The 26,066-nt window shown below is 39.3% G+C and overlaps 1 protein-coding gene across 1 annotated transcript in view; it reads right to left on the bottom strand.

The window, feature by feature from the left end:
• Nucleotides 1-9,809: 9,809 nt before the first annotated feature.
• LOC139716188 (breast cancer anti-estrogen resistance protein 1-like) overlaps nucleotides 9,810-26,066 on the bottom strand; it is a 37,641-nt gene continuing 21,384 nt past the window's right edge. Inside the window, 2 exon segments of the mRNA XM_071627754.1 lie at nucleotides 9,810-12,084; nucleotides 12,087-12,429. Of these exon segments, the coding sequence (XP_071483855.1) occupies nucleotides 10,244-12,084; nucleotides 12,087-12,429 (2,184 nt within the window). The 3' untranslated portion in view covers nucleotides 9,810-10,243.

Genomic DNA, 26,066 nt, shown 5'->3' on the forward strand with positions numbered 1-26,066 from the left:
ACCAAACAGTCTCAGAACAGTCACTATGAATATGGAAATAAGTGAGCACATGATGTCATCACCTCACAATTCCCCCCCCCCCCAAAAAAAAAAGCACCAAACAACTAAACTTTAATTTTTCTACTATAAAAATGTAAATATGTTATTCATGGCTGAATAACTTCAACATGATATGTGCATAAGGAATAGGGACTGGGGCATAATTGTGTTTGAACAAAAAGAAAAATGGCAATATGGTAACTTGTAAGGTGAAGATATATCATCAGCTCACTCATTTCTTCAAATTCATGAAATTCTCCCATCCAGATGTTTTTCATTGCAACTGATTGACAAATTGCCCTACAGCGATGTAAATAAGAACTGAATTGATCAGTGTTTTAGTAGTAGCCATGATAAAAAATCATGGGCGTACGTACTTGAGCAGGATTCAAACCTATGACCTCCGGACAGGCGTCATTTCCACTAGACCACCGAGCTTCCACCCAACAGCAAGTGTTGGTTCTAATCCGTATAGCATGCAGCGGGTACTGCGTAATAATTCAAATTCATGAAATTCTTCCGTCGAGATGTTTTTTTATTGCAACTGATTGACAAAATAATCGACGCAAATAACATCTCGATGGAAGAATTTCGTGAATTTCTTGCAAAAGTGCACTCTTTATATTCCAATAAACTTTTAGATGGTCTGGAATTCCCCTTAAAAGGTGAAATGCCTGAAATGTGTTTGAGCTTTGTAGTAGCAACATTAAGAGGTCTTCAGAGCTGTGTTTTGTCTCATGACTTTATAAAGAACAGCAAAGTAAATCACAGAGATCTTTTGATAATATGGAACATGAGGGAGAATTTTCTTTCAGTAACATTTCCAATAACAAGATTGATTCAGATCTTTAAAAAATCTATTTCAATCTTCATCCCACTTTCATTTTGTGCAGGAACAATTAAAAGCTTAGTCATACGTGCTATGGCAAGCAGGTGTGGGCTGAGAAACCTTTGTCAAAACCATGTGGTGATAATGACTCACTAGATTCTAAGAACAAAAAAGTTTGCATGGCAAATGTTTATCAAGTTTAAAGCTTTGTATAAAAAAACAACAACAACTTCTACCAAAATAGAGAACGGAGAATAGGTAGGTCATACAACTGTGGAGGTGTTGCTTGTGGTTTTGTTTTACTGCAGAAAAAACCATGGAACACTATCTGAAATTTAGTGACATTGAAGCTCATCCTACAGATAAACATCCTCACTTCTCAGAACTTTTGGTTTTAAGTTGCCTTTTTACCTGTACTGATAACATTATCTTTCTAAAAGCTGTACAGTCCGGAAACTTCAGGGAAAGGCATTAGTTGAAATAACTACCTGGCATTCCACACAAATTATGCAGGATATGGCAAAGATATCGTTGCTGGTACATTGTATTTACAAGCTTCATTCGGATTTGACTTCAACTCTCAGAAATATTATGTGCAAAGGAGTATTTTGGGATATCTAATCAGGATGGTCCACAAGGGGTTTCAGCATGTTGCTGCAACATTCGCACATTCTTGTGCAACATCCTCAAATCTTGTGCAACATCCTCAAAACCAGCAACATGTTGTGCGACACCCTCAAGAATTTGCAACAAGCTCAAAATAAAATGTATTCAAACATGTGAAAACATAAGAAACATCAAAATAACTGGTAGTTAGATATTTGTGTGCAAAGCATGAGAGAGAAAATTGAATGTAAGCAGGGATGCCAAGTTCAAAATTTTTTTATGAGTGAGATTCTCATGACTCGGCATCTCTGCGAGCGAATGTGCGCGCGAGCGAGGGTGTGGGAGGGGTTTTTTCCCCCTGGCCTCCCACAGTAGGGAGCATTTTCAAATCTTAGCTCTTAATGGTGAGATCAGGGGCATTTTAAGTGACTATTTTTTACTTATTTTGAAAGACAAAGGGAAAATATACCTTCAATTGCAACTATCACTCTAATCCTTTGAGCTATGCTCCTTATTATAGGCCCAAGTTGCAGACTTCGCCCGATGCGTGAGAAAAATGGGTGTCATGCGTGAGATCGTGAGACGGCCCCTAAATGCTTGAGTCTCACGCAGAATGCGTGAGACTTGGTAGCTCTGTGTAAGAAGCACAAAGAGAGATAAGCTGCAAAATATTGCTTACTACATGCTCGTAATGTGCGCTCCATGCACATGCATTTTCTGCAATATTCTCTGATTCTGAGCTTGAAACATGCTCAAATTTCAAGTTGTGGACCACCCCTGTAATTTGTTTTAACAATGCAAGACAAAATATTGGTTGGGTTTTTTTCTTTCACATTAGCACATCAGAATATGCCTTTCATATTCTCTCCTCTTAGACTCTCATTGTACTCTTTTTCTCCATGCAAAGGTCTATATAGACGTGTTCAGTTACGGTGCTGTTTTTGTTTTGTTTTGTTTTGTTTGTTTTTTTGTTCGTGTTTCTTTCAGCCATAAAGGGGGGGGGGATATTCAGCATGCCTATTTTAGCTTGTTCATGCACTAACATACAACTGTAGTAATGCACCTTACTCATCACATTGCATAACCCATTGAATATCTTTTCTTCTTATACTGAAAGCTCCCACACCCACCCCTGTGATGGCTGACACATGCTAAAGTGTTTTAGAACCAAATACAATGTAGATCTTTAAACTTTATTTCCTTTTTTATTACTTCCACCATCAACTAAGGAATGTGTATATTAAATATGTAGCTGCATCAACATGGTGTTGCACATGATATTTGGATGTACAAAGGTGAAAGGTGTTTGAGAAATAATAAAGAGAGTGATTTATTACATGTACAAAGTTGAGTTAGATATAAATTATGAAATTACTCGTATAGGGTAGAAAGATTAAAAAAAAAAAACAACTTTGGTGTACTAAAGCCATTCACAATATCACTCAGTTTGTGATCTATGAAAACTACGTAGTCACTAACATTAAAGGGATGGTAAAGTTTAGGTTCAGATGGGGCTTCAGGTTTCTAACTTTATTTCTCAGATATTCAGAAACCTCTTATGAAATATGAAGAGCACAATATTCTAAGAGGAATTCAAAGTTTATTTGATGAACATTTGTTTTGAAATGTCTGAGGTATCCAAAACAAAGCAAATTTAATAAAAGGTGGGGTCCATCTTTTAATCGGACTGCTTTGTTTTACTTTGTTTTTGGATACCTCTGCCATTTCAAGAGCGACTTTTATCTAATAAACTTAGATTCCTCTTAGAATTGTATGTTCTTTAACATTTCATAAAGTGGTGTATAAGTATCTCATAAAAAGTTAAAAGCTGAATCCTCATCTCAACCAATACTATATCATCCCTTTAAGCTTTATTGAAGGCCAGCCAAAATTGAAATGAAATACATGTATCTGAATGACAGTTTTTGTCTTGGGAAAATTTTGTTACAAGCAAAAGGAGAGCAGCTGATGAAACATATTTAATTCATAATAATGTACAGTGGACTCCCATTATAACAAAGTCCTCGGGACCTGCAGTTTTCTTTCGTTATATCGAAATTTCGTTATAACCGAACAAATAAACGATGAAAATACATAAGAGTGGGTAACGCTGCGGCCCGCATTTTTATTTCCTTGTAACCGGAATTTTGTTATAACCGTGTTCGTTATAACGGGAGTGCACTGTATTATGAGTTGTTGTGTTTTTTTTAGCAACTATTACATACATTTTACTTCCACACAAATCATCTAAATTTACACACAAACACATACACGCCAACACACAAACAGACAGACATGAAACACCCACATACATATGATATTATGCAGACACACACACACACATTTTTGAGTGACAAAAAAAAAAAAGATCAGGAACAAAATATCAAACATATTATGTCTTGTTTTTTGATAATTTCTGTTTATTGATGCAACATCATACAAGATATTCTATATACACATAAACAGAACAAAACATAACAAGAATCAATGCAGTTTGCCACTCTGTTCTACAACCAGTCTTTCCCCATACATGATCGGGCAGAGTCCTGGGAGCTATGGCCTTTTACCCCAAGAAAGACTGCCTGGAAGCCAAATGACCCGCTGCTTCGACTCTCACTCCTAAAGCTACAGTACACGCATTTTGATTATTACGTCTCTGGTAAAGATGAATACTTTGCTTGCTTTAGCATGAGAAAAGCTCGTAAACAGACATGAAAATTTGTATTTACAACAGAGGGTGATCTCAGACGCCTATACGTCTGAGCTGTTTATGGAGAGATACACTGGTATTTGTAAAAAGGCAAATAAATATGATGTAGCAAATGGGATGCCTTGTACAAAGGAGATTAAAAAACATTTCATCTATCATGCACATATCATGCACAAGTTAATTACGTTCTCTCGTATGTACTCCTATTAAAAAGGAGATATACAACGTCCATACAACAAAAGGATTGAACACGTTCCACACGAAATGGATAGCATCTCTATTCAGTAGTAACAGATGGAACTACATTGTTGGCAGGAATTGAAGACATACATTCTTACAACACGATAGGCATGAATTAATCACTAGCTGAAAGGAAAGCATGCGTAAAAGAGGGAACAATATAGTGTAATTATTACCCTCTGTGGAGAAAATTACAATCTCGAGATGGCTGAAATTCATGGCATCCAAAGTCTTTCTTCCAAAGAAGATTTTGATTGGGCTTTGAGCAAGAGTACAGAAGGGAAGCAATTTGAAAATTGGCCCAGCCCAACTGACTGGCAATTGATGCGGTATCACAATACAAAGCCCAGGGAGATGGATGGCAGTGGTAACAATCGTGAATTGATCAATGGATGATATCTGGCTTCTTGAGAATAAATCATGACAAGAATAGAACAGCTATCTCATGTCCCAGTGTCATCCACATGGCAAAATTTGTGTCGTACATGGCGTATACAAGGTCGCCGATTTCAGCCGTACATCATTTTGACAGACGAGATCTCATCACTACTTTGACGTCCTTTCTCTTCCAACATTACAACGCGGCCACTAACCCAACCGGTGGCAGTTGCCAAGTTTGTGTACCGGTATTACAAGTGTGGTTTCAGACTGTTGCATTCAGCAAGATAATAATGTGAGCACAGAGAGGGCATACAGGACAAGAAAAAAAAAAGAGAAGAAAAAATCTGAAGCAGGCTTTCAATGCCCTTGGTTAACCTCCAAATCCACATCATCCAGGATTTTCACATGAATAAAACAGCCATATTGGTATACCTTGTCTCTATCTTTTCTCAGCCTTTTTAAAACACAGCCCAGTGTAAATGAGTACATCATGGGCACTCCTATGGTGGTCCATGCTAAATACCATTCACTTTTTACTGAAAAGTATGTTACACAGACAGAAATTAGAAATGAAAATCACTCACGATCCACCGTATATATTGAACTCATATGATGACAATCATCACCGCTGAAAATTGCTGGGAAATAACCGTTGTAAGAGATAACCAGAGAATAGCCTCTTAACATTCAATTTCATCTACAATTTAGTGGACTTCTGCTATGCAGCTACAGTAACTAAGCGTGTGTTTTCCGACCACACAGTGTCATTACTGTTTAATAATCACAGCGAAAAGCTTAATTGTAAGTATCAGATGTATCCATATAAGCAAATAATTGCATTTCTACTTTTAGAGGAAGATATACTTTACTAGTGAACCCTATTATAATGAGCATGGATGTGAGATTTCACTATTGCCAGAAGATTTTCCTGACACAGATTTTTTATCATGTATGTCTGCTGATATGTCAAAATGCACTCAATATAGCCAGCTAATTCACTGCCATTTCTACTATTTACTCCATGTCCTGATCCATGCTTCAAGGATTCACAACCCGAAGCATATCTTGGACATATCAAACAAACATGTGACGCATGTCGCACCTTGTTACACTTGGAAGTAGAGAAGTAACATTCACTGTGCAGCGTACGTACGTATCGCATCAGTAGCATGCAAAATACAGCATACTACTGTATACGCCAAATATTTCACGAGGTTTTTAGTTTTGCAAATTTCGCGAGTCAGGTGCTTTGCGATTTCAAAAACATGCAAAATTATCAACTCTGATCCGAATATTAATGTGAAGTGCGTGTGCACATTCCTCCATTCAGTAATGTGCTCCATGATTGCGAATTTTGCCCACGAAATAGTCCTGAAGTCCCAGTTTGCAAAAAATTAGGCTCGCTAAATATATGGCATATACAGTATCTACCAATCTTACACACGTGTTGTAGGAGAGGGTTTGACTGATTGTTTTGTTTTGTTTTGTTTTTTTTTTGGCTGCGATCAGTGGACGCTTCCATACCTGTATGAATGATAGGAATCCATGGAGAGTTTGTCATTGTAAAATAGTACTGTATAAGCTACTATTTATGCGAGGGTTTGATTTTCGTGAATTTCGTGAATCACTCGCGGACCACAAATTTTCAACAGGAGAAGACAACTTAAACTGACAGGCACTAGTGCACTTATGACAGCCTCAGTGTCAAAGTCCCAAAAACATCTCGCAAAAATGTCTGTGACTCCCTCATTAGCAAAACAGCTTAAACAATAGGACGTTCTCTCCCGAGTCTCTCTTTACATGGTGTTTACACTTGCAAACCCACAAATACACTGAATGTTCATACAGAATCATCAAGAGAATTCACTGTTTGATCACAAATACATGTTAACAGATTTACCTTTCAATACTCTGTATTTGACATAAACAGCTAAAATGAAACCTCTCTCACTTGCAAGTGGGGCTCAATGTGTCGCAACCGTCTGTAGACCTACATGTATGTATTTATGTAGCAACCTATGGGTGTCTGTTTTAATGAGATCCCTTATAATGGGAGAATTCTTGCAGTTGCGACTATCTCGTTACAACAGGGTTCGCCTGTACAGAATAAAACATAAAATGGCTGACCGTAACTAGGCCATTGTAAATTAAACATTATTAAGTATCAAGGCAATGAATCATATCAAATAGAATGTTTTGATGTGTTGGCAAGTTGAATACTAAGTACTCTCTACTGCATAGATGTTTTCAACATCATTCTTGCATAAATTCACAGTGATGACATACATCTCTTGCTGTTAGTTAACATGATATTTCACGTCTTAATTCATACCCTTTGTGTTTTTCCTCGAATATTAATATTTTGCATTTATCCCAATCGAGTGTTGCTCTTCTCTGTTCATCCTCAGATATGCCCACAAAATCACTAGTTCTGGCCCTGCCAAATACCCACAACAGTCACAGTACTATGACACAACACTCAAATATCTATATATCCAAGTCAAACAAAAATAAATAAATTTACTATATTCTCACTGAGAAACAAATTAAAATCACATGCATCATTGCAATTCACATGGACTTAAAATCTGCTACAATGACTCCATATTCTGTTCTCCCGTTTATCAACCTCTTAAGTCATTGTGTAGCTTTGACTTGATATATCTTGAGGTTTCAGTCGGAAGTGAATTAGGGAGAAGAAATAAATAGACTGTTGCCTTTGCATTTGTTGCAGATATCCACTAAACAGTATTTACTCTGACTACTATTAGTAAACCGTGTTGCAAAAGTATTTAAAGCTGGGAGCTAAAACATTCCATGTTCCTTGTAAAATGTTACCCACACACTCTACTATTTTTTGCCTAACCATACCTGCAGGGTATCCAATCTTCTACTCTATCAAAGCTGATGCCACTCAAAAATATCAGAGAGAAAATCACTTCTGGTAAAAAGATCACACAGTAAGAGAGTTGAGAGGAAATTTCCATTTTTGCAGCAGTTGCACGTGATAAGAGTAAATTGGATCCAAAATTTGTACAGCTCCTTTGCCTGAAGTTAATGGAATGCCACTGGAAAAGAAAAAAAATGCATTTTGGTCTCCAACCAAAACAAATATGTATATATGAGAAATAATACACATATATCATTCCATTTTTTGTTTTATTGTATCTATAAATCTGTCTGTACAACCATAATAGAAGACACGAAAAACAAGGAAATTTTCCTTGGAATATATATGAACAGAAATGTGATACACTGAGCAAAAACAATGTTAACCTTCCTATAGCATCCAGATTGTATTACACTGATAAATTACTGTATTTACAGTCATACACTGCACCCACATTCTCTCAGTGATAAATCGATGGAAATAGACAGTGTTTCACATTTGCCACATTGTTTCAATGAATAAAATATTCTTATTCAAACTCCCTAGGCCATTTGTATGTTGTTTCCGTTGTTGTTGCTGTTGTTAATCCAACTAAATTGATTGCCAATCAATACCATACATTGAAAGTTGTGAAATTCACAGCAGCAATATTGATGTAAATGTTGGTTATTATCCCATAGCTACTGTCTTGCTTGGATGAGTTCCTTGATGAGCTTTCTCCCATGAAAACGAATTTTCAGCAATCAATATAGCAACAGCCAACAAGCATGTTCGCAAATGCTACTCGTGTCCATGCCAGCTGCAGTTACTGCCAGCTACTTAAAAGAAATATTATGTTTCCATGGGACTCTGACACATTAAAGTATTTGGTCTGCCACTGACAGAGAATTTGCTAACCCAATATCATATTTTGATGGCTAGTACAGGAACCCTAATACCATCATGTGAAGGGGCTGGAAGTTGCAGTTCTCATATTTTAATGAGAAAGTGAATAGCTCTTTGAGGTTACTAAACTTTCAAATTCTTGAAGAGAAAGGGATCTGTGCAAATGCTTGTTTGGGTGACTGCTAGAAGTTTCAGTCAAGCTTGATGACACTTGTTGTTTGCTGACACATGACACTGTGAGAACCACTGTGGCAATCTCTAACAGCATACTGAGCTACCAGATCCTAAGAAACTTCGGCGATTGCAGTCACTGGGCTACAATCAGATCCAGTACTGCCCTCCCTCTCTCTCTTCCTATTTTTCTATCTCTCACATACACACAAAGAGTTTCTGAGTGACTAATGGGAGTCATTACCCTGTTTGAGTATCTAGTGGTATGTTTTTGTTCCCCCAACCCTTAATGGGGTAATGTAAGTTTGACAGAAACTGTTCACGCAGCAGAGTGCAACAGTGAAGCCTCCAACCCATTTCTCCCCAGTATTAAACAGTTGGTAGTATCACAGCCACGGCCCAGTTGTAAGAATGAGAAGAACCACATCCAAGAAACACAAAGAGAAAGTATAATGAATGAGACTTTAAACACCACAAACATCTTTACACTTCACAGTGGACTGATGATGTGACTTCAATAGAGAACAAGCTATTAGCACCACTGTCAAGAACTGACTAAAATATTCATACTCCTGGTTTCTTTTAAAAGACAAGCTTATATTTACTTCAAACCTCCTATAAAGGACATTGTGACCAGCACAAACACTCTTCCTTCTATATTTGTTTAAGAATTGCTTTTCCTCTAAAAGCACTCTCTTTCAGTATAGATAATACTTACAAATCTGAATGCACTTTTTATGCACTTTGCATAATGACAACAGAGAAAAAAAGCTTTGCAATCCACCATGATAAAATGATGCAATGCCACATTGCATTGAAAAAACAAAACCACTATGATTTCAGGGAGATAAGAGAGACAAATAAAAATACTTACATAAGGACTGATGATTACTCTCCATTAAAATCTGCTCTTTTGCACTTGCAAAAACTTGTATATATACAAATAAATAAAGCCAATTGCTCTGTGAATGGGCAGGATGCTTGTCAGAAATGGATATTAAAGAGATATGCTTAGAATCATGAGAAGACAATCATGAGAAACACATCGATGTGGAGATTTAAAGGTGTGCATTTGTAAGAACATTTTTTGATGTTATAGAGAGGGGCTATACCAAAGGCAGAGTAATTGCATACCAGGCAGTAATATTACCAGTCACACAACGTCCAAGAATGAATATTGGCAATATTGGATGTTGGGATCAACAGGGAAATTGTCCCTTTTCTGCTATATCTCGCAAATTTCAGCAACTTTCACTGTTATCATTGCTAACATTGGGAATACAGGTCATATTTCAATACGGATTAGGCAGTCTGATGGCTAAGGGGTGATGATTAACAGAAGGAGTGCTTATTATTCGAGCTTCCCAAACTGACAACACATTCAAGGAAATTTTCTCTGCAACTCTTCTGCAAAGGTTTGTCAGAGCTAAGCACTTGAGGGTACACCAAGACAAGCAGACCCAAGTTCATGATAGACACAACTATGCCTTCATCACACAGGGGTGTTCTGTAGGATGGTTTCCTTGAGGTCACGGCTGGCTGCCGCCACGTCATTGATCCTGTCCACCATCTCCTGCAGTGGCTGGACAGCGGGGAACTGCAGGGCAGCATTCTTGGTGGCATTGACGCTGATGTTGAGCCGCTCGCAGAGCAGGTCGCTGTAGTAGATGATCTTGTTGCGCACCTCCTGGTTGTGGAGGTTGTGGTGCAGTGTGTCGCCGACGAACACCAGCTTGTGGCCAAGCAGGATGATGTGCTTGCTGTGAGCCACAAAGACCTTGGGCGGCTGGTTGCCTTCGATGCAGGAGAAGAAGAGGTCGATGGCATTGTGAAGGGAGGTGAAGAGAGTCTCAGTCTCACTGTTGTAAAACGTCAGCAGTTGTTGGTCTCCTTTGGAGAGCAGGGGAAGTGGGGGTGGGGTCAGAGGAGGGTGCTCTGTGTTGACAATGATCTGCCGGTTGTTGAGGGACTGGGGCTTTTGGATGTAGCCGTCGTCAGGGCCTTTGCCATTTTCCGGCATGGAGTGGTTGCCGTTGGTGCCGGGAATGAGATGCTGCGGAGTGACTGGGGTGCTGGGGACGAGGGGCAAGGGTCGCGTGCGGATGGTCTCCCTGGTGGCAGCAATGGGAGCAGTAGTGATAAGTGTCTCCTTCTCCGCAGCCATCCAGTTGCTTGATGCTGTAGAATGGCTGGGAGGAGGAGTGGGCAGTGGTCTGTTTTGAATGACGCCTGCTCTCTTGAAGAGCAGAGATGAATTGCCTTGGACAAAAGTAACAAACTTTTTGACATCGTCTGGAATTCTCTTCGCTGTAACTGCAAAAGTATCTAATTCATTGTTTGTGGTTGGGGTTCCTGGCTTCTGAATCAACTTACTCACATCCCAGTTGAGTTCATCCAGCATCTCAGATGCCTTTGTCATGATCTGAAGCTCATCCTGTATTGGCTTGTATTGCTTACTCAGTTTGTCATGCAGTGTTGGATCAGAAACATAGCGTGCGTTTGACAGCGCGCCATCGGCGAACTCCATGAATTCTCTGAATGCGAGTTTCAGCTGATTGCAGGCTGCTCTGATCTCGTGGATGTGGGGCTCCAGATGTGTCTGGTGTCGCCACGTGCTGCTGACGTAGCTGAGCATGTACGCAACCGCAGAATCCAGCGCCTGCTGACGCTTTATGAGCAAGTCCATAGCAGCGTCGCGGTCCAGGTTCAAGCGCCTACCAGGCGTCTCATCTAAACATTCAGCTGATTTTGATAACTGCGGAAGAGAGAGTTTGTCCACACCAGTTGTGATATCGTCAGCAGAGCGGTGGTGCTGAGATAAAAGAACTGTTCCTCCAACGGGTCTATCCTGAGTGACTGTTGGAGGAATATCGTACACATGATCTGAAATTCGCTTCTGTGAGCTGCTTGCGAGTGGTCTCAGCCCCCTGGTAGAAGGTGGCTGATCGTAAATTTCGTGACCTAGACGTGCAGGCGAGTCGTAGACTTCGCCCGGTGTGAGTTTGTTTGGAGGCACATCATAGAGGTCACTGCCATCCTTGTCTTTTTGAAGCTGAGTCTCGTACAAAATCTGCGTCTGCGTCCTCTGCGGCGGAATGTCGTATTGCTCTTCGGGAGTCATAGACCTCTGCTCCCCCTTTAGGGGTGGTATAACATCGTAGAGGTCATTCGCTTCCGGGAAGGAATTCTGCGAGGGCGGCACATCGTACGTGTCTACTGAGTCTTGCGGTGACACAGAAGACACTGACATCTCGTCCTTTCCTTTTGGCATAGATGGCAGAACATCGTATACATCCTGTGACATGCTGTTGAGATTCTCCACATCACGCTTACCTGGGGAATATCATATATCTCTCCCACATTCTCCTGCTTTGGAGAGCTCTGTCCACTCTTAGAGTTCAGGGACTCGCCGCTTCCAAACACCCGTGGAGGTACATCATAATTTTCCGCCGGAGATATCCTCTGCGCACTGGGTGGCGTATCATAGAGTTCGTGGCCGGGGGGAGTCCGGCGGCCCGGCGGCGTCATTCGTCCCTGATGAGTTGGGGAACTATGTACTGGTCGCTGTAGCGATGGATACGAATTTGGCTGTTTCCGCATTGGCGGTATGTCATAGTCTTCATTGGGTCCAAGCCCGGTATTTGCTGTCAAAGTCATGTAGCCAGAGGATGACAGGCCCTGTACAGAGATAAAAAACAACAACAAACAAAGGAACGTGAGAGCTTGCATCACTGAAACTGAATTAACAATAACGCTGAAAAGCAAAATGGAAATTGTAAGGTTATGTATGGTTGCTTTAGATTCTTGTCTTAACTATGACTCTTGCCACTGAGGCATGGAGCTGCTATCATAGCATTTATTTTTTTTTGTGGTGAAATGGGCCCTGGAGATTTCAAATTTACATACATCTGTTTTGTGTTTCACATATCACATGAAAGAAATCTTCAAATTTTTTCCATTCCCATAATTTTCAGTTTATCCCTCCATTCTCTCCATTTTTTTTCTTTTGCTTTGTTTATGCTAACCACCAAATATTTACCTTACATTTAAACAGAAACTGTCACCTACACATGCTGACATTTCAAAACTCTATCAAAATACAGATTCCTTGCACCACCATCTCTTTTCATCTTCATGGCTCATAAATTCAGGCTCATGGGGGAAAAAGTGCTAGTAGATCCAGACATGCCAAATGGAATGTTCCAATAAACTCCAATCTCCGCCAACATTGTGGCCAGCCTTCGTGTGACACATACATTCTCACCCTCATGGAAGCAAAGAATGATAAAACAACAACAACAACAAAGATCCCTGCTGCAGATGCAAACACTTTTCTCATTTCCAAAGACAGAAGCAATTTGTTATACTGCTCTTGTAGCAATAGTGGCGCCTCTCCATGAACTACGTCTCTCTGTAAAGTGCATTTTTATTGCCCGATTCTGGGCAGCATTAGAGGCGTAGAGGATTGCTATCTACTCTACCAAAAAGTGTGCACGCAACTGATGTTTATGCGAATAGGCACTTCTAATATGAATTTCGGCAACCTGTACTAGGATTTAATCAGAAAACCACAAACTCAGAAGTGATAGAAAGAATACATATATCCTTGCCTTAAAAAAAGATGATGAAAGAGTGAAAATAGCTCTCCTTATGTGCCCCATTTCGAATTGGGATACAAGAACTTGAAGACTGATTGAGAGTCTCATCTGTGTGTAATTGATTTACGAAATTGATTCTTAGTCCTCATGACAAACAGGGTTTCAATAATTAATCATGCTTGAAAGTTGGTCTTTCGTTTTCATGTAATGCCCCTATTCCTATTCCTCTTTCATTCTAATCTATGTAACAATAGCCTTTAGTGACAAAGGTAATAAGTGTTGAAGAGTTACAAAATGTTATGATTCTTGCCTAACTTTTGATGGCAACTTTTTTCAATTCCTTTCAAAATACTAGATGCCCTCTTTCTCTCTTCTGGATACCACAAATTCTACCTTCACCTTTGTTTTTTTGGAGACAAATTGTGCAGATACGTATTATAATTTTCATGAAAGAGTAAAGATTCATAGGAAAACTGCTCCAAAAGGTGACTTGATATGCAATTGTACAGCGAAAACATGAATTCCACTGTGGAAAACAGGACTTACCATTCTACATGGGAAGAGAGAGAAAAAAACAAAAAAAAAACAAACAACAACAACAACCCAGCATTGCAATATGTAGTATCTAGTTTTTGCAACAGTAAATCAATGGCAAATGAGCGCTCTTTATATCGGGAAATTAACATTAACTGGATGTCAATGGAAAAATCATTATGATACTTGTTTTTCTCTATCTCTCAGACCTAAATCAAAGGGAGTTGTGGGTATTGCCTGTAATTTTTTCAGAGAATTCATTCTCATGATGAATGTAATGTTCAGTGACTCAAAGTGAGATTATACTGAAATTGCTCAGATACACAGACACATACACACGTAAACAAACAAAAACACACTAACACACACGGTCTACATACACACATTTGTACACAAACACACACACATGAATACACACTCAATTGATCACACATAAACAAATACACACACACACACACACACACACATACAAGCATATCATATGCACGTCTTTTTATCGAAGTAATAGAGCATAAAATAGCTTTATTCAAGACGGACATGAACTTGCCATAATAATCCCAGATGGAATAACACTCCAACAGGTTAAGAGTGGCGGCAAATTACAGACTTCAAAATGAACAGATATCTTGCCATCAGACTCAAAGTAGACACTGATGTCAATGCATCCCCTTGCTAGAATGAAAAGATGGCTTTTCCATTAAACTTAATAAAGCCATCGTAGCATCTCCATTCTTCCCTTAACTCTTAATGTAGGAGTTCATAAGGCATAATTTCCATCATGGCCCGAAAGTATGCCTTATACTAAAAAAAAAAACACCAAAAAAACATATCATTGTAATCTGTGCTTGCCTAATGTGATATAAGGTATCTGGTACTCCAGTGTAGTCTCTTTGTTAAATCTACAGTGAAAATATATTCCTTCAGATGGGGCAGAAAAATACATGTTGTTTTTGCTGTCTAGGCACGACCTAATCCAATAAATATTACGAGGACAAATGAGCCACAGCAAGCTTCATTAGAGGCAGTTACAACTGTTGGAGGAGATTCTTGCTAAGGCAGTTACCGAGGACAGCCATTCTTGGAATGCAGCTGGTGGGTGCGCATCAATATCTCATTTGTCTATATCTGTCATACGCCAGTGCGCCGGGGCACATATATTTCACACACGGTGAAATATACACTGTACATTGGCTTCATTACATCACCAATGCAATATACTCCCTTTGGAATCTGGGGCATTCTACTTATTTCCTTAAAGCTCAGCTTCATTCTTTCTTTTTTTAATGAACCATAACATATTGCACACGATCCTATGACAATTCCTGTCAGCATGGGTTCACCAAAAAGCTGATATTCTTCTTCATCTTTGATTGATAGACAGCAGAGCAGAACAGCTGTGTCTTAGCCCATCTCATGCTGGTGTCTAAATAGAAATAACAAATCCTACCACGTAAATCTATCTCAAATTTCTTATTTCTTTGGGAGGGGGGATTCTCCATATTCTTGCATATTCTCGCAAACTCTTGACATTAAATCATACTCTGAATTCTACTGCTTAAATTTTCAAGAGCCTTCTGGGGCTCCAATAAATTGAATTGTCGCCCTGCACAGCAGTCTTTTACATATTTTCCACTCCTTCCTGTATTCCTGGTATTTCCGTTGGTTGATACTTTCATATACTTTATAAAGCACCAGAGGAAAAGAAGAAAAAAAAAAGACTCTTGTTCAAACAGAGTAATACATTTCAAGAAATGTGTTTTGTGAAAACATTCAAAGGAGACCGTATGGGTGGTATGCGATTACAAGTACATTTGTGACATTTTATTTTTTTTTCAATTTTTGTGAGTGTTTATGTGTGCATGTAGCGTGTGTCAAAACATGTGTCAAGATGGGTGTATAAAAAATGAAAGAACCTTACTGTTTATTTTGTTTTCATCATTGTTTGGCCTAAACCACATCCTCATGATCAAACAGCACTGAAAAAGTGGACGGAAAGGAAACATACAGGGACAGACTGATGTGTATTTATCAAGAGATACATTTGTAGACTTGTAGACAGATAGATAAATAGATGGATAAATTGATCAATATATAGATAGATGGATAGATGGATAGACAGATAGATAGATAGATGGAGAAAGAGAGAAAGAAACTGAGAGGCAGAGAGCGATGAAAGGAAGAAATCATGCTGAAAAATCACAATACGCTGAGCTTCAGCATGATTGGATGTATTTGTATAGAACACATCTATCAGCATAGGCGTGACAATACCTGCATGATTCATGAAACTCAAATAAGGGCTAAGGTGTCAAGTTGTGACAAAGATAAATTCAAATTGCACAAACAGGCCCCCCCTTTTCCATCTTATTTCTTTTCTTTTCTATTTTCTCGGTAAACAGAGGGTTGTCACACAAGACTTTGAGAACAGGTCCTCCTGACATTTTCACAAAAGAAGAGAAATTCTCTCGAGGCTAACAAAAATTTTTTCATGAAAAGACATATGTACACTTGTTATGATTAAGGTGGATGATCAATGGGATTGCGCAGGGTAGATACAGGGGGGTGAGAATGTGTTGGTAGGCATACATGGGGATTCTTTTTATTGTTCTTTCTTTTTCTTTTCTTTAGTGTCTTTGTTGCTTTCATATATTATTTTGGCTCAGCCGTTTGACTTTAATATGCGGAGGTTTGATCGATGCATATTGTGCGCTCTTTGGGAATGAGAGGAAGGGAAACACATGTTCGAACATCGCATGTAGCCATCGAAGCGCACTGCACCAAATCAAACCGTCATCGCGTAATGGGATTCGTGGACGCATCAATCACCACGATACAAAAGAGATAGAAATTGATATTTGCAGGGGACAATCTCGCTCTCCCTACAGTAGGCACTGGATGAACGGTAGAAGACTGTTATATCATGGACCGTTCTGAAAGAGCATAAAAACTAATAACTACCACCATGAAAATTTATATAATTGAGATCATCTCAATTCAGTACTGCTATGTAATAATAAAATCATTATTTTACAACACTACCAGTCAAGTTTGTGACAATGGCATGTGCATGCACACACAGTTTGACAGTTTGAGTGGGCCTACATATTAGCAAAGCTGGCTAAAACGTGCCTGAACACCTGGCTACAAACTCAAAATCTGTATTTCACACTTGAAAGCAGACTATAAATCAGGATAGTAGATGGAAGTCACATGACCAAAATCACCAGCTTTCTGCAGTGAGAGTAAGAACTTCAGCTTTGCAGTGCAGTCTTTTTGGCAATGTTTTTAAAAGTTTTAAGCACAGTTGCTTCAATGGAAACTGTCACTACAAATTGCAAATTTTCTAAGATCACAGTATTTCCCTGTCAGTGTAAAGCCATTAAGTAGGATGTAGCCTTACTCATGTATGAAACATCACCACATGCAGGGAGCTTTTGAAATAAAATCTACACAGCAATGATAGATACCTGCAACCCTCCGTCAAAGAGCAAAACACTTTCAAGAAACATCACTCGGAGAGACTCTGAGAACTCATCAACATACAATTGACTGTTCACTCGAAAAACACAACAAAAAACAAACTCTACCCCTCCCCCACTCTGTCCATGTCTCTCTATCTGCCCCCCCCCCCCCCCCTTATCTCTCTCTCTCTCTCTCTGACATTCAAAGTTCTTTTCCTGGAATGAACTGCTTTTCTATTTAGATACATGATTAGCAGAGTAAACACTGAGATGTGACAGATAGGTCAGACCGGACTCTTTGCAGGGACATCAAATAAGGATCCTCCATAAAACATGCCTTGAGAATGGACCCCTGTTACGTCCACTCTTGTTTTACAGAGAATGACATGCTATTTGCTACACCCAAACACGACTCGCAGGAATGATTTGATCTTTGTTGGTGTGTTGGTATTCTCAGTGAAGGGGACATTAATCCTTCTAACAATGCTTGAACATTTCATTTAGATCGCAAACAAAGAACCCCACTATCTACAGGGGAGACCGTGAGATTGTTCCCTTGAGGTTTTCTGTGTATTTAAGCTACCTCTGTTTTTGTGGGGTATCCTCCTTTTCCCCCTCCCATCCCCCCTCCCATTTGACTGAAGACAGCAGAAGTTTGTTATTTTTCAAGAGTTTTGAAACAGCCTATAATCAATATTTATAGGTGTGGGGTGAGTTTACCTGTGTTGAAAAGTCTGAGCAGGTACCACTGCAAATCTCAGTTCCCCACATTATCTCTGTGACGAGATCATCACTCAATGACCAGGTACATCAATTTTAACATAAGCCTAGGGGTTAAATTAGTACTCTGCTACTTCCTAATCAATATTTGGCTCAAGCAGGAAATCCTGCACTGCTGGCTATATTCCTGGAAATTTTTATCAAGATGACATTCTATCTTAGCACACTAAACATGGTAGGCAACCTACTGTAAAATGCAATATTTTCGTGGCATGAAATGTTCACGAATTGGAGCCGACAGCCTTTTATGCAGCACGAAATTTTTGTGAGTTGGCTCTAACATTCAATGAATTCAAGAACTTCCACGTGCATTTTGATTTTGTGCATCTTGGCTCTCGCAAAATTCGCAAAATTAAAATGCACGCGAACATTCCTTGTTTTACAGTATTCTTCTTACTTTGTTCTGTACAGTTTAATTTGGTTCGTTTGTAGTGTGGGGGGGGGGTTGATTAAAGGGGATTTTAATAGTTGACTAAGATTGCCCTCCTTTTAACTGTTTGTATTTAGGTTCCACGTACATGTAAAGACATTGTTATCTTTATCTTGCTTTGTGATAATGCAACAGGATTAACTGTTGATAAAATATTTCCTTAGATTAACTGCAGGCAAGTATGTCATATTAACAGCTCTGCTGAGACTGCCATGTTGAAATTCACAAGGATTCTTGGAATTTTTTTGTAACTTGTACAAACTGCATCAAGTCACGTCGTATAACTTTATTGGTACTGAAAACACACAGCAATGGCATTCTTGGAAAGCAGGTGGATGGCACATTTTTCTTTTCTTTTTATCTCAGTAAAATATGTATTTTTTTTTCTCTCAAAAAAAACTCAACTTCGATAAGTCCAAAATCAAGATAAATTCAAATGAACAAACCACTGATTTGATCACTGCAAATTTTTCATTTATGCACATATTGCATACAATGTGCGTCCTCACTCCAGAATAAAAGGGATTTAAACTCTTTGCAAAAACCTCATCAAAGTTTAGTTCACATGGTTCACATGACTTAGGAAATAAAGGAAAATGATCATCCTATCTGCTTTCACTTTGTTTGTAATGTCATGGAATTCACAAAAGGCCTTACCGAAGGACCAATTGAAGAATACTTAAATTGAACAATTAGCTAAGAGAGCAAAACAGAGAGAAAACAAAAGGCTGTATAAATCTGCATTGGTCTCACAGAAGTGCATGTACAAATGTAGCTTGGTAAGTGATGCCAAGAGCCCATCAGTATCCTCGAAGACTGAAATGAGCTAAAATCTAAAGTGTTGCTATTTCTGAACCTGAAGGCCACACTGGACATATTACCTCTCAGGGCACAGGGACAAAACAGCAGATCAAGAGAGAATTGGACTCTAGAGATGATTCCAAAAACCTTTCCAAACACTTGTCTCAAAAGGTGTGCTCAACAACAACTTTCCACTGAAGTGGACTCCACTTCTCACCTGACAGTCATCCAGAGCGTAGGACGTCACTCAACAAAGGAAAGATCAAGATGGACGTGAGGAGAGAGAAAGTCACATGCAGAGAGTACACATTACTACCCCTGTCTTTCATACCCTGTTTGTCCTTTCTTCATCTCCCCCCCCCCCCCCCCCAGCTTCTTAAAGGTCAAGAACCATCAATCTGTTACAACCTATTGCTGGCAATTGTGCCAATTGACCCAATTTCATTTATTCCCCCCCCCCCAAAAAAAGGAACAAAATCACGTTTTCCACAAAAATGGAAATATCTTTGTACATAGTAAAGATACAAAGGTCAAGGCGAGAGACAGAAAATATCTTCTAAGCCCTTGTTTGGAAACTTCAAAAAGAATAGAAACTATAATAGTGTATACTCCTTTCTACTTTCTTATCTCTATTTTCTACAACATGGGACTCTGAAGTTGCCTGCTTGCTGAACCTTCTGAAGAACAATATTTCCCAACATTGTACACAAGCAAGCTGCTTCTGGCATTGAGAGGGTGAAAGCCACACAAACGTGCCTCAGGTGTGCCAACTTTTCAGCTTGTACAAGACACTGTCATGTATGCACAGTTTGAATCTTGGTTTCCTGAATTGCAGTACGTGTATGCAAATATTTGGGGTGGAATACATAAACAGTGGATTTTGTTTACCTCTGTAACTATCACTGTAAATGTCTTGAAATCATCATGATATTGTGCTTAAATAGCAGGATAACTCATTGTGAGGCTTTTCACCCTAAAACACACTCACTCACACCCATACAAGTAGAAATATTTTTCATTCCATACTTTATTTTGGTCAACAAAACAGGGTCAGTGAGGGTATGGACAGAAATAAAAGCATAATCCCTGAACACAAGCACATGAAAATCATTCATTCCCAAACTAAGGTAGAGTTGATGCTAGAATTTCATCAACATTGTAGAAAAAGTCAAATGAGATCCCCCAAAACTCTAAATTCTCAAACCCTAATAAAATCCTTCTGCAAAAACACTTTAAAAATGCCCAACTCTAATGCAGGAGTCAAGTACAACAGCCTCGAAGTCACTTTACATCAATATCTGACAATCACTCTCTATCAATTCTCTTTCCCTCTTGATTTCTCTTTTTCTCCCACCCCCCCCCCCCCTCCCTTTTCTCTCAATTTCTTTCCCTTTCCTCTTCTCTGTATCTTTTTATCATGGTAGCTTGTTTGAGCTGTTACCCATAGACTCTACACGTCATTTTCAAATTTCCTTCACAACCTATGACTCGGCAGTTCTTTGACAAACTCACAACACACACATAAATTGACTCTTTCTGAGTTCATTACTTTTCAGCAAATTCAATACTCCAGGTGTGTTCTTTGACAGACTAATATGACCTCAATCACCGCATTTCTAATTCCATATATATTCTTCCAGATTTCCCCATAGAATCTGGAGAAAATTTGTGATGATCAAAAGAGATATGCTTAGCTAAAAATACAACAAATAATCCAAATGCGATCCATTCGATAGGCACAGAACAATTTCTCCCAGGACAGAAGTAGTCTTGCTTCAATCCTTAGAAGTGAATAAATTACAGGCTATCATATAGTGCATATTTATGTACTAACCACTTTTCATAGCCCCTATGTATTTTTGGTAAGGAAAATAATTAAGCTTCATAAAAAAAGAAAATGGGTTCACTTGCTTCCAGATGGTTGATAATGGAAACTCTTGTAATTCTTGATCACGTAGACTTAACAACCTCCAGGACGACATAAACAAAACGAGAAACATATTCTTATAAGACCTGGAACACTGAAACTGCATCAAAATGGAAATGATTAAGTCAAATTGACAATATCATTCTTAGATAACATATCATTACAGTGGTTTCTCTGCCCATAGAGATACTCTCTTTTATCTTGAACGAACAGTAACTACCCTCACCCAAAATGTTGTTTCTGACGCAATTGTTTTGGAGTGTCTTTTTTCAGAGGGAGGGGGGAGGGGGTAATCCTCTGTTGATTGTTTACTTGTCTGTGAACAATCTAGACAAAAAAACTCAGTCACTCTTCATCTGTGAAAAGCTACAGCACTTTCAAGATAAAAACAAGAATGTAATCTTGAGAAGAAGTGAGGCAAAGTAGCCATTATTACAGCAAAATAGCTAGATCAGGAACACTTGATGCGCAATGCCAAAGATAGGCACAGATACAGAAAGATGTTCGGGGAAGGAAGACAAGCAAATATAGTTCCCTCGGACATGCAGTACTGGCCGAATGTTTTCAGTCAATCCAAAGAATTGTCGGGCAATGTCTCCTACTTATTCTGCAGTTACAGCCGGTTAGAGCCTTATTGGCAATAGATTGGTGAAAACCTTGAATTGATCAGAACCCCCTGTAATGAAATCGCCACACAAATTGTTCGGCCAACTTCAATTCCATGGCTAGCTCGAGGAGCTCGAACACAGGACTTTTATTTTTCACCCTCTTTTCACTCCTCAAAAGAAAAGGCAAAAAACTAAACAATAAAAGCACACACACACACACACACACACACACAAACACGATCCAATAGTACTCCTATAACCTGCCCTACTTCCTGGTATATTTCATCCTTCTGCTGCTGAGATCTGCCCATCTATTTGACTTAGTTGTAAATCTTCTATCCCAACCATGAGAAGCATGCATGGACAGCAATTATCGTTCTTGTAACCAGAGTCGGGCATCGCACAACGACCGCATCCAACATATGTCATTCCTGAGCAAAGCCTCGATTAATTACACGGGACAAGGATATGGAGAAAAGACTATATAAAAGTATATAGAAAATGAATAATTACAGACTATATACCTAAATATATGAAGTATGCACACAACTGAGAAGGAGATGGATAGATAAATACAATGTAGATAGATAGTTTGTAGGTCAATAGAAAGAGGGGATGAAACATTATAAAGAAGCGGAATAAAACAGAGAGGAAGGTGTATGAGGATGGGCTTGGGTAGTGCATGCAGGGCAGGCTTACATCTCATTCGGATGTCATCAAAAATGGCTGGGTTTTTTTATCAAGAGCGATTCCTGCTTAGTTAATCCTACAAACGTATATAGGCCTAAGTAGCGGTATATTAAATTGGAATGATAGATATACACGAATATATACATACAAACACATGAAGACTTATAAATTGATAATGATGAATGCAACAGATGTTGTTCTCTCTGCCAAAAGGTCTAAATATGGCACTTGTTACCAGAACAGCATGTGACACATTTCATAAGGATCAGGAATTACAGAATAAGAATTCCTGGAATTTCCTCTTTTTTCATATTTCATTGTAACAGGTGTGTTTCCGTAAGACCTTGAAATTATTATAGGCTGGTTCATCTGATAAGATGTGAAGACGTGACAAGGAATGTTGCAATATGCTGACATGAATCAGCATTTGTGGCAAACAAATGAAAAAAGAGGGTAGATTGAGGAGGAGGAGGAGGAGGAGGAGGAGGAGGAGGAGGAGGAGGAGGAGGAGAAGAAGAAGAAGAAGATGATGAAGAAGACTGAAGAGGAAGACCAAGAAGAAGGAAGGAGGGGAACAGAAAAGAGAGAGGAAATATCTATGGTTGATCTGTGAAGCTACCATTCATCTCTTCTCAATGTCATCTTTCCTTCCTCAATGGTCTGCCTTTCTCTCATACCTACATCTCCTCCACCATTCATGCCACCCAGTTTCTCCTCTTTCACCCTTCTCACATTAAACAGAGACAAAAAAATGAAAAGGAAAAAAAAAGAAGAAAAGATAAAAAAAGAAAATTGCCTGAATGTCATCACCGGCTGCCAAGTCTGTTCCCACTGGGGACTTGGCAAAATCTAGTTATGACTGCCGACACATAGCGGTCACATTCACACCACTCTTTCTTGGCAGAGTACCAACTCTGGAATGCAGTGAAAGCCCTGAACCTGAGCAGAGGTCGCAACAGTGCAAGGCTTGAACTTGCAGTAACTGGTGTCGAAAACCCCCTTCGGCAAGGGGTTGAAGCAGTTACAATCACATCGATGTCATTTATTGAGTTAGGTGATCACAGTTAAGTAGGAAGATGACTGTACCTGATGTACATCTCCAGTTGCTTACTTCACCAAGCAAGTTTAAAAGGCAAGAAACAACATCAAAGTGCTTATCAGGAGTATAAAACAAAAGAAGGATGCACGGCAATAAAAGTCCCTTTGATGAATAGAAAAACTAGCCCCCTAGTCTTAACCCCCCCCCCCCCTTCCAAAAATGAATTTAAAAAAAAGAAAAGCACAGAAAATGAAAATACATGGGAAACTATCATTCCATGACATAAAATTCTCAGACTCGATGTTTAAACTGACTTAACTCTCTTTATGACGTGACTACTTTCTCTAATGAACCACAAGACGGGGAAAGAGTTGCAGTACGTATGCTTTAGCATAGGAAATAACTTGTAATACTGCCAATCAGAAACCTGCATTGATTTGACAAAATTATCTTGAAAGGTGTTCCAAACATGCAAGCAAACAAGTTCGTAGGACAGGCTGAAATGTCCTCTCGGTATTGCCAGTGAGGCATACCATGGTTTTCACACTGACTGAAACCGCTTCATCAGCACTATGCAGAACGAGAAGGAAGAGATGGGAGATGAAGGGAAGAAGGGGGCAAGAGAGATCAATATGGCAGGTACGACCGTCTGACGCAAACCCATCTCCATATTCATTCAGCCAAAAACAAGTTCTGAATTTGCAAAAAAAAACCTAGTAGAGAGGACATGAGAAGAAAGTGTTATCTTTATGCTTTGTACAAAGCATACGGATGTGTGTGTGTGTGGGTACACACTACTTGTCATAAATTGAAAAAGGCATGTATAGATCATGACCCTTTATACCAGGAAATGACACATACCAGCGCATATAATGTATGAAATTAATACAGAGAATAAAGTAGCGTAATGAAAGACCGAGGAAGGCAAAAAAGAGACCGAAAGACAAGGAGAATGAAAGGAGTGCTACACAGACAGAAAGATAGTCACTGATGCTACAAAAATACTCTAGACAACTGACATTTGAAAGGTCCCTACAGACACACAGCGAGGGGGGAAGGAAAAAACATGTTAGGCCACCCTTTTCCCTTCTTCTATTTTCTCCACTTTACAATTTGAAAAAAAAAAGTCTCTGAAAGTCATCTTCTCTTAATTTTGAGGCAGAAATGAGTGCTTTTCCTGTTGTTCTATCATTTTAAATCACTGAGACGCAGGTCTACGCTATCACACTCGCCCCATCTAGATGATCAAGCTAAATGCGGACTGATGATTTCCTTCAGGATAAAAATCAAATTTCGTCAACTGGGACTGACATATTCCGCACGTGATGGCAACGATTCTAGGTCAAGTTTTCTGTGTGTGTGTGTGTGTGTGTGTGTGTGTGTGTGTGTGTGTGTGTGTGTGTGTGTGTGTGTGTGTGTGTGTGTGTGTGTGTGTGTGTGTGTGTGTGGAGTTTGAGACAAGATGTGCTGATAACTTTCAATAATTTCTGCTGAACAAGTTTACAGAGCATTTCCTTACTCTATGGACTGAAAATCTGAATGAAACAAAACATAACTTTACACATCATAATGATATTTCTCTCTTAACACATTTCTTCCTATGACTGAGGGAGTCTTAGAATGAAATGAAAAAAAAAAAGAAGCTGTAGTAAACTTGTCAGTAGTGGTTGCTAAGACGTTTAATGAATCATGTCTCACAACGGAGTTCTTGGCCAAAGCCAAACCAATGCTGGGGTAATTACTTAATGCAAAACAAGCTATCAGCTATCACTGATATATCCCCCTTCTTTGTCGCCATGTATTATCACTAGCAGACTCTTCCTCAATCTAGTGCACACCTCTAATCTCTTATCTACCTCCAGCTCGGGAGCGGCACACTTGATTGAAGAAGACGTGCTGGAGACCGAAAGAGTTGATTGCGCCTCACGCAAGGACCTTCTGGGCCCGCCTCGGTGCATGCGATTATCGAGATATGTCGCATCCAACTTCGAGATCTGCGCAGAATCCAGCAACATGGGACCTTATCGGCTCAGATACTATTTCCCCTGCGAAGAAGGCGCGACAGGAAATTCTGAAACCCTGATCCTACTCATCATGAGCTACTTTTTTCTTTTTCATTTCTTTCATGTCAATTTCTTTCCTCTCTCTCTTTCATATAGCATAGTTACTTTTCACATTTTTTTTTGTTGTTGTCAAGCTAAGTTGCAGTCCATGGCAATTAAGAACCTGATAGAAATTCTTGGACTTGATGGCGCACCTGTTCACAGCCGACTTGGATTCAAGCAGGCGCATCTCTTGGCACTTGTAATCTCGGCTCCAGGCATCCCATGCATCACTTGTTTACCCCGCAATGATAGCTGCTAAATTTCTGCGCCAGTCGATGTGTGACTTAAAGATCTCACTCGCTCTCTGCAGCAATGCAAGATACTCTATCCGTAGCATTTGTG

The sequence above is a fragment of the Diadema antillarum genome, unplaced genomic scaffold, assembly GCF_040938485.1.
Source record: "Diadema antillarum isolate AM-2024a unplaced genomic scaffold, OU_Dant_1.0 scf00000062, whole genome shotgun sequence".
In the NCBI taxonomy this organism is placed as follows: domain Eukaryota; kingdom Metazoa; phylum Echinodermata; class Echinoidea; order Diadematoida; family Diadematidae; genus Diadema; species Diadema antillarum.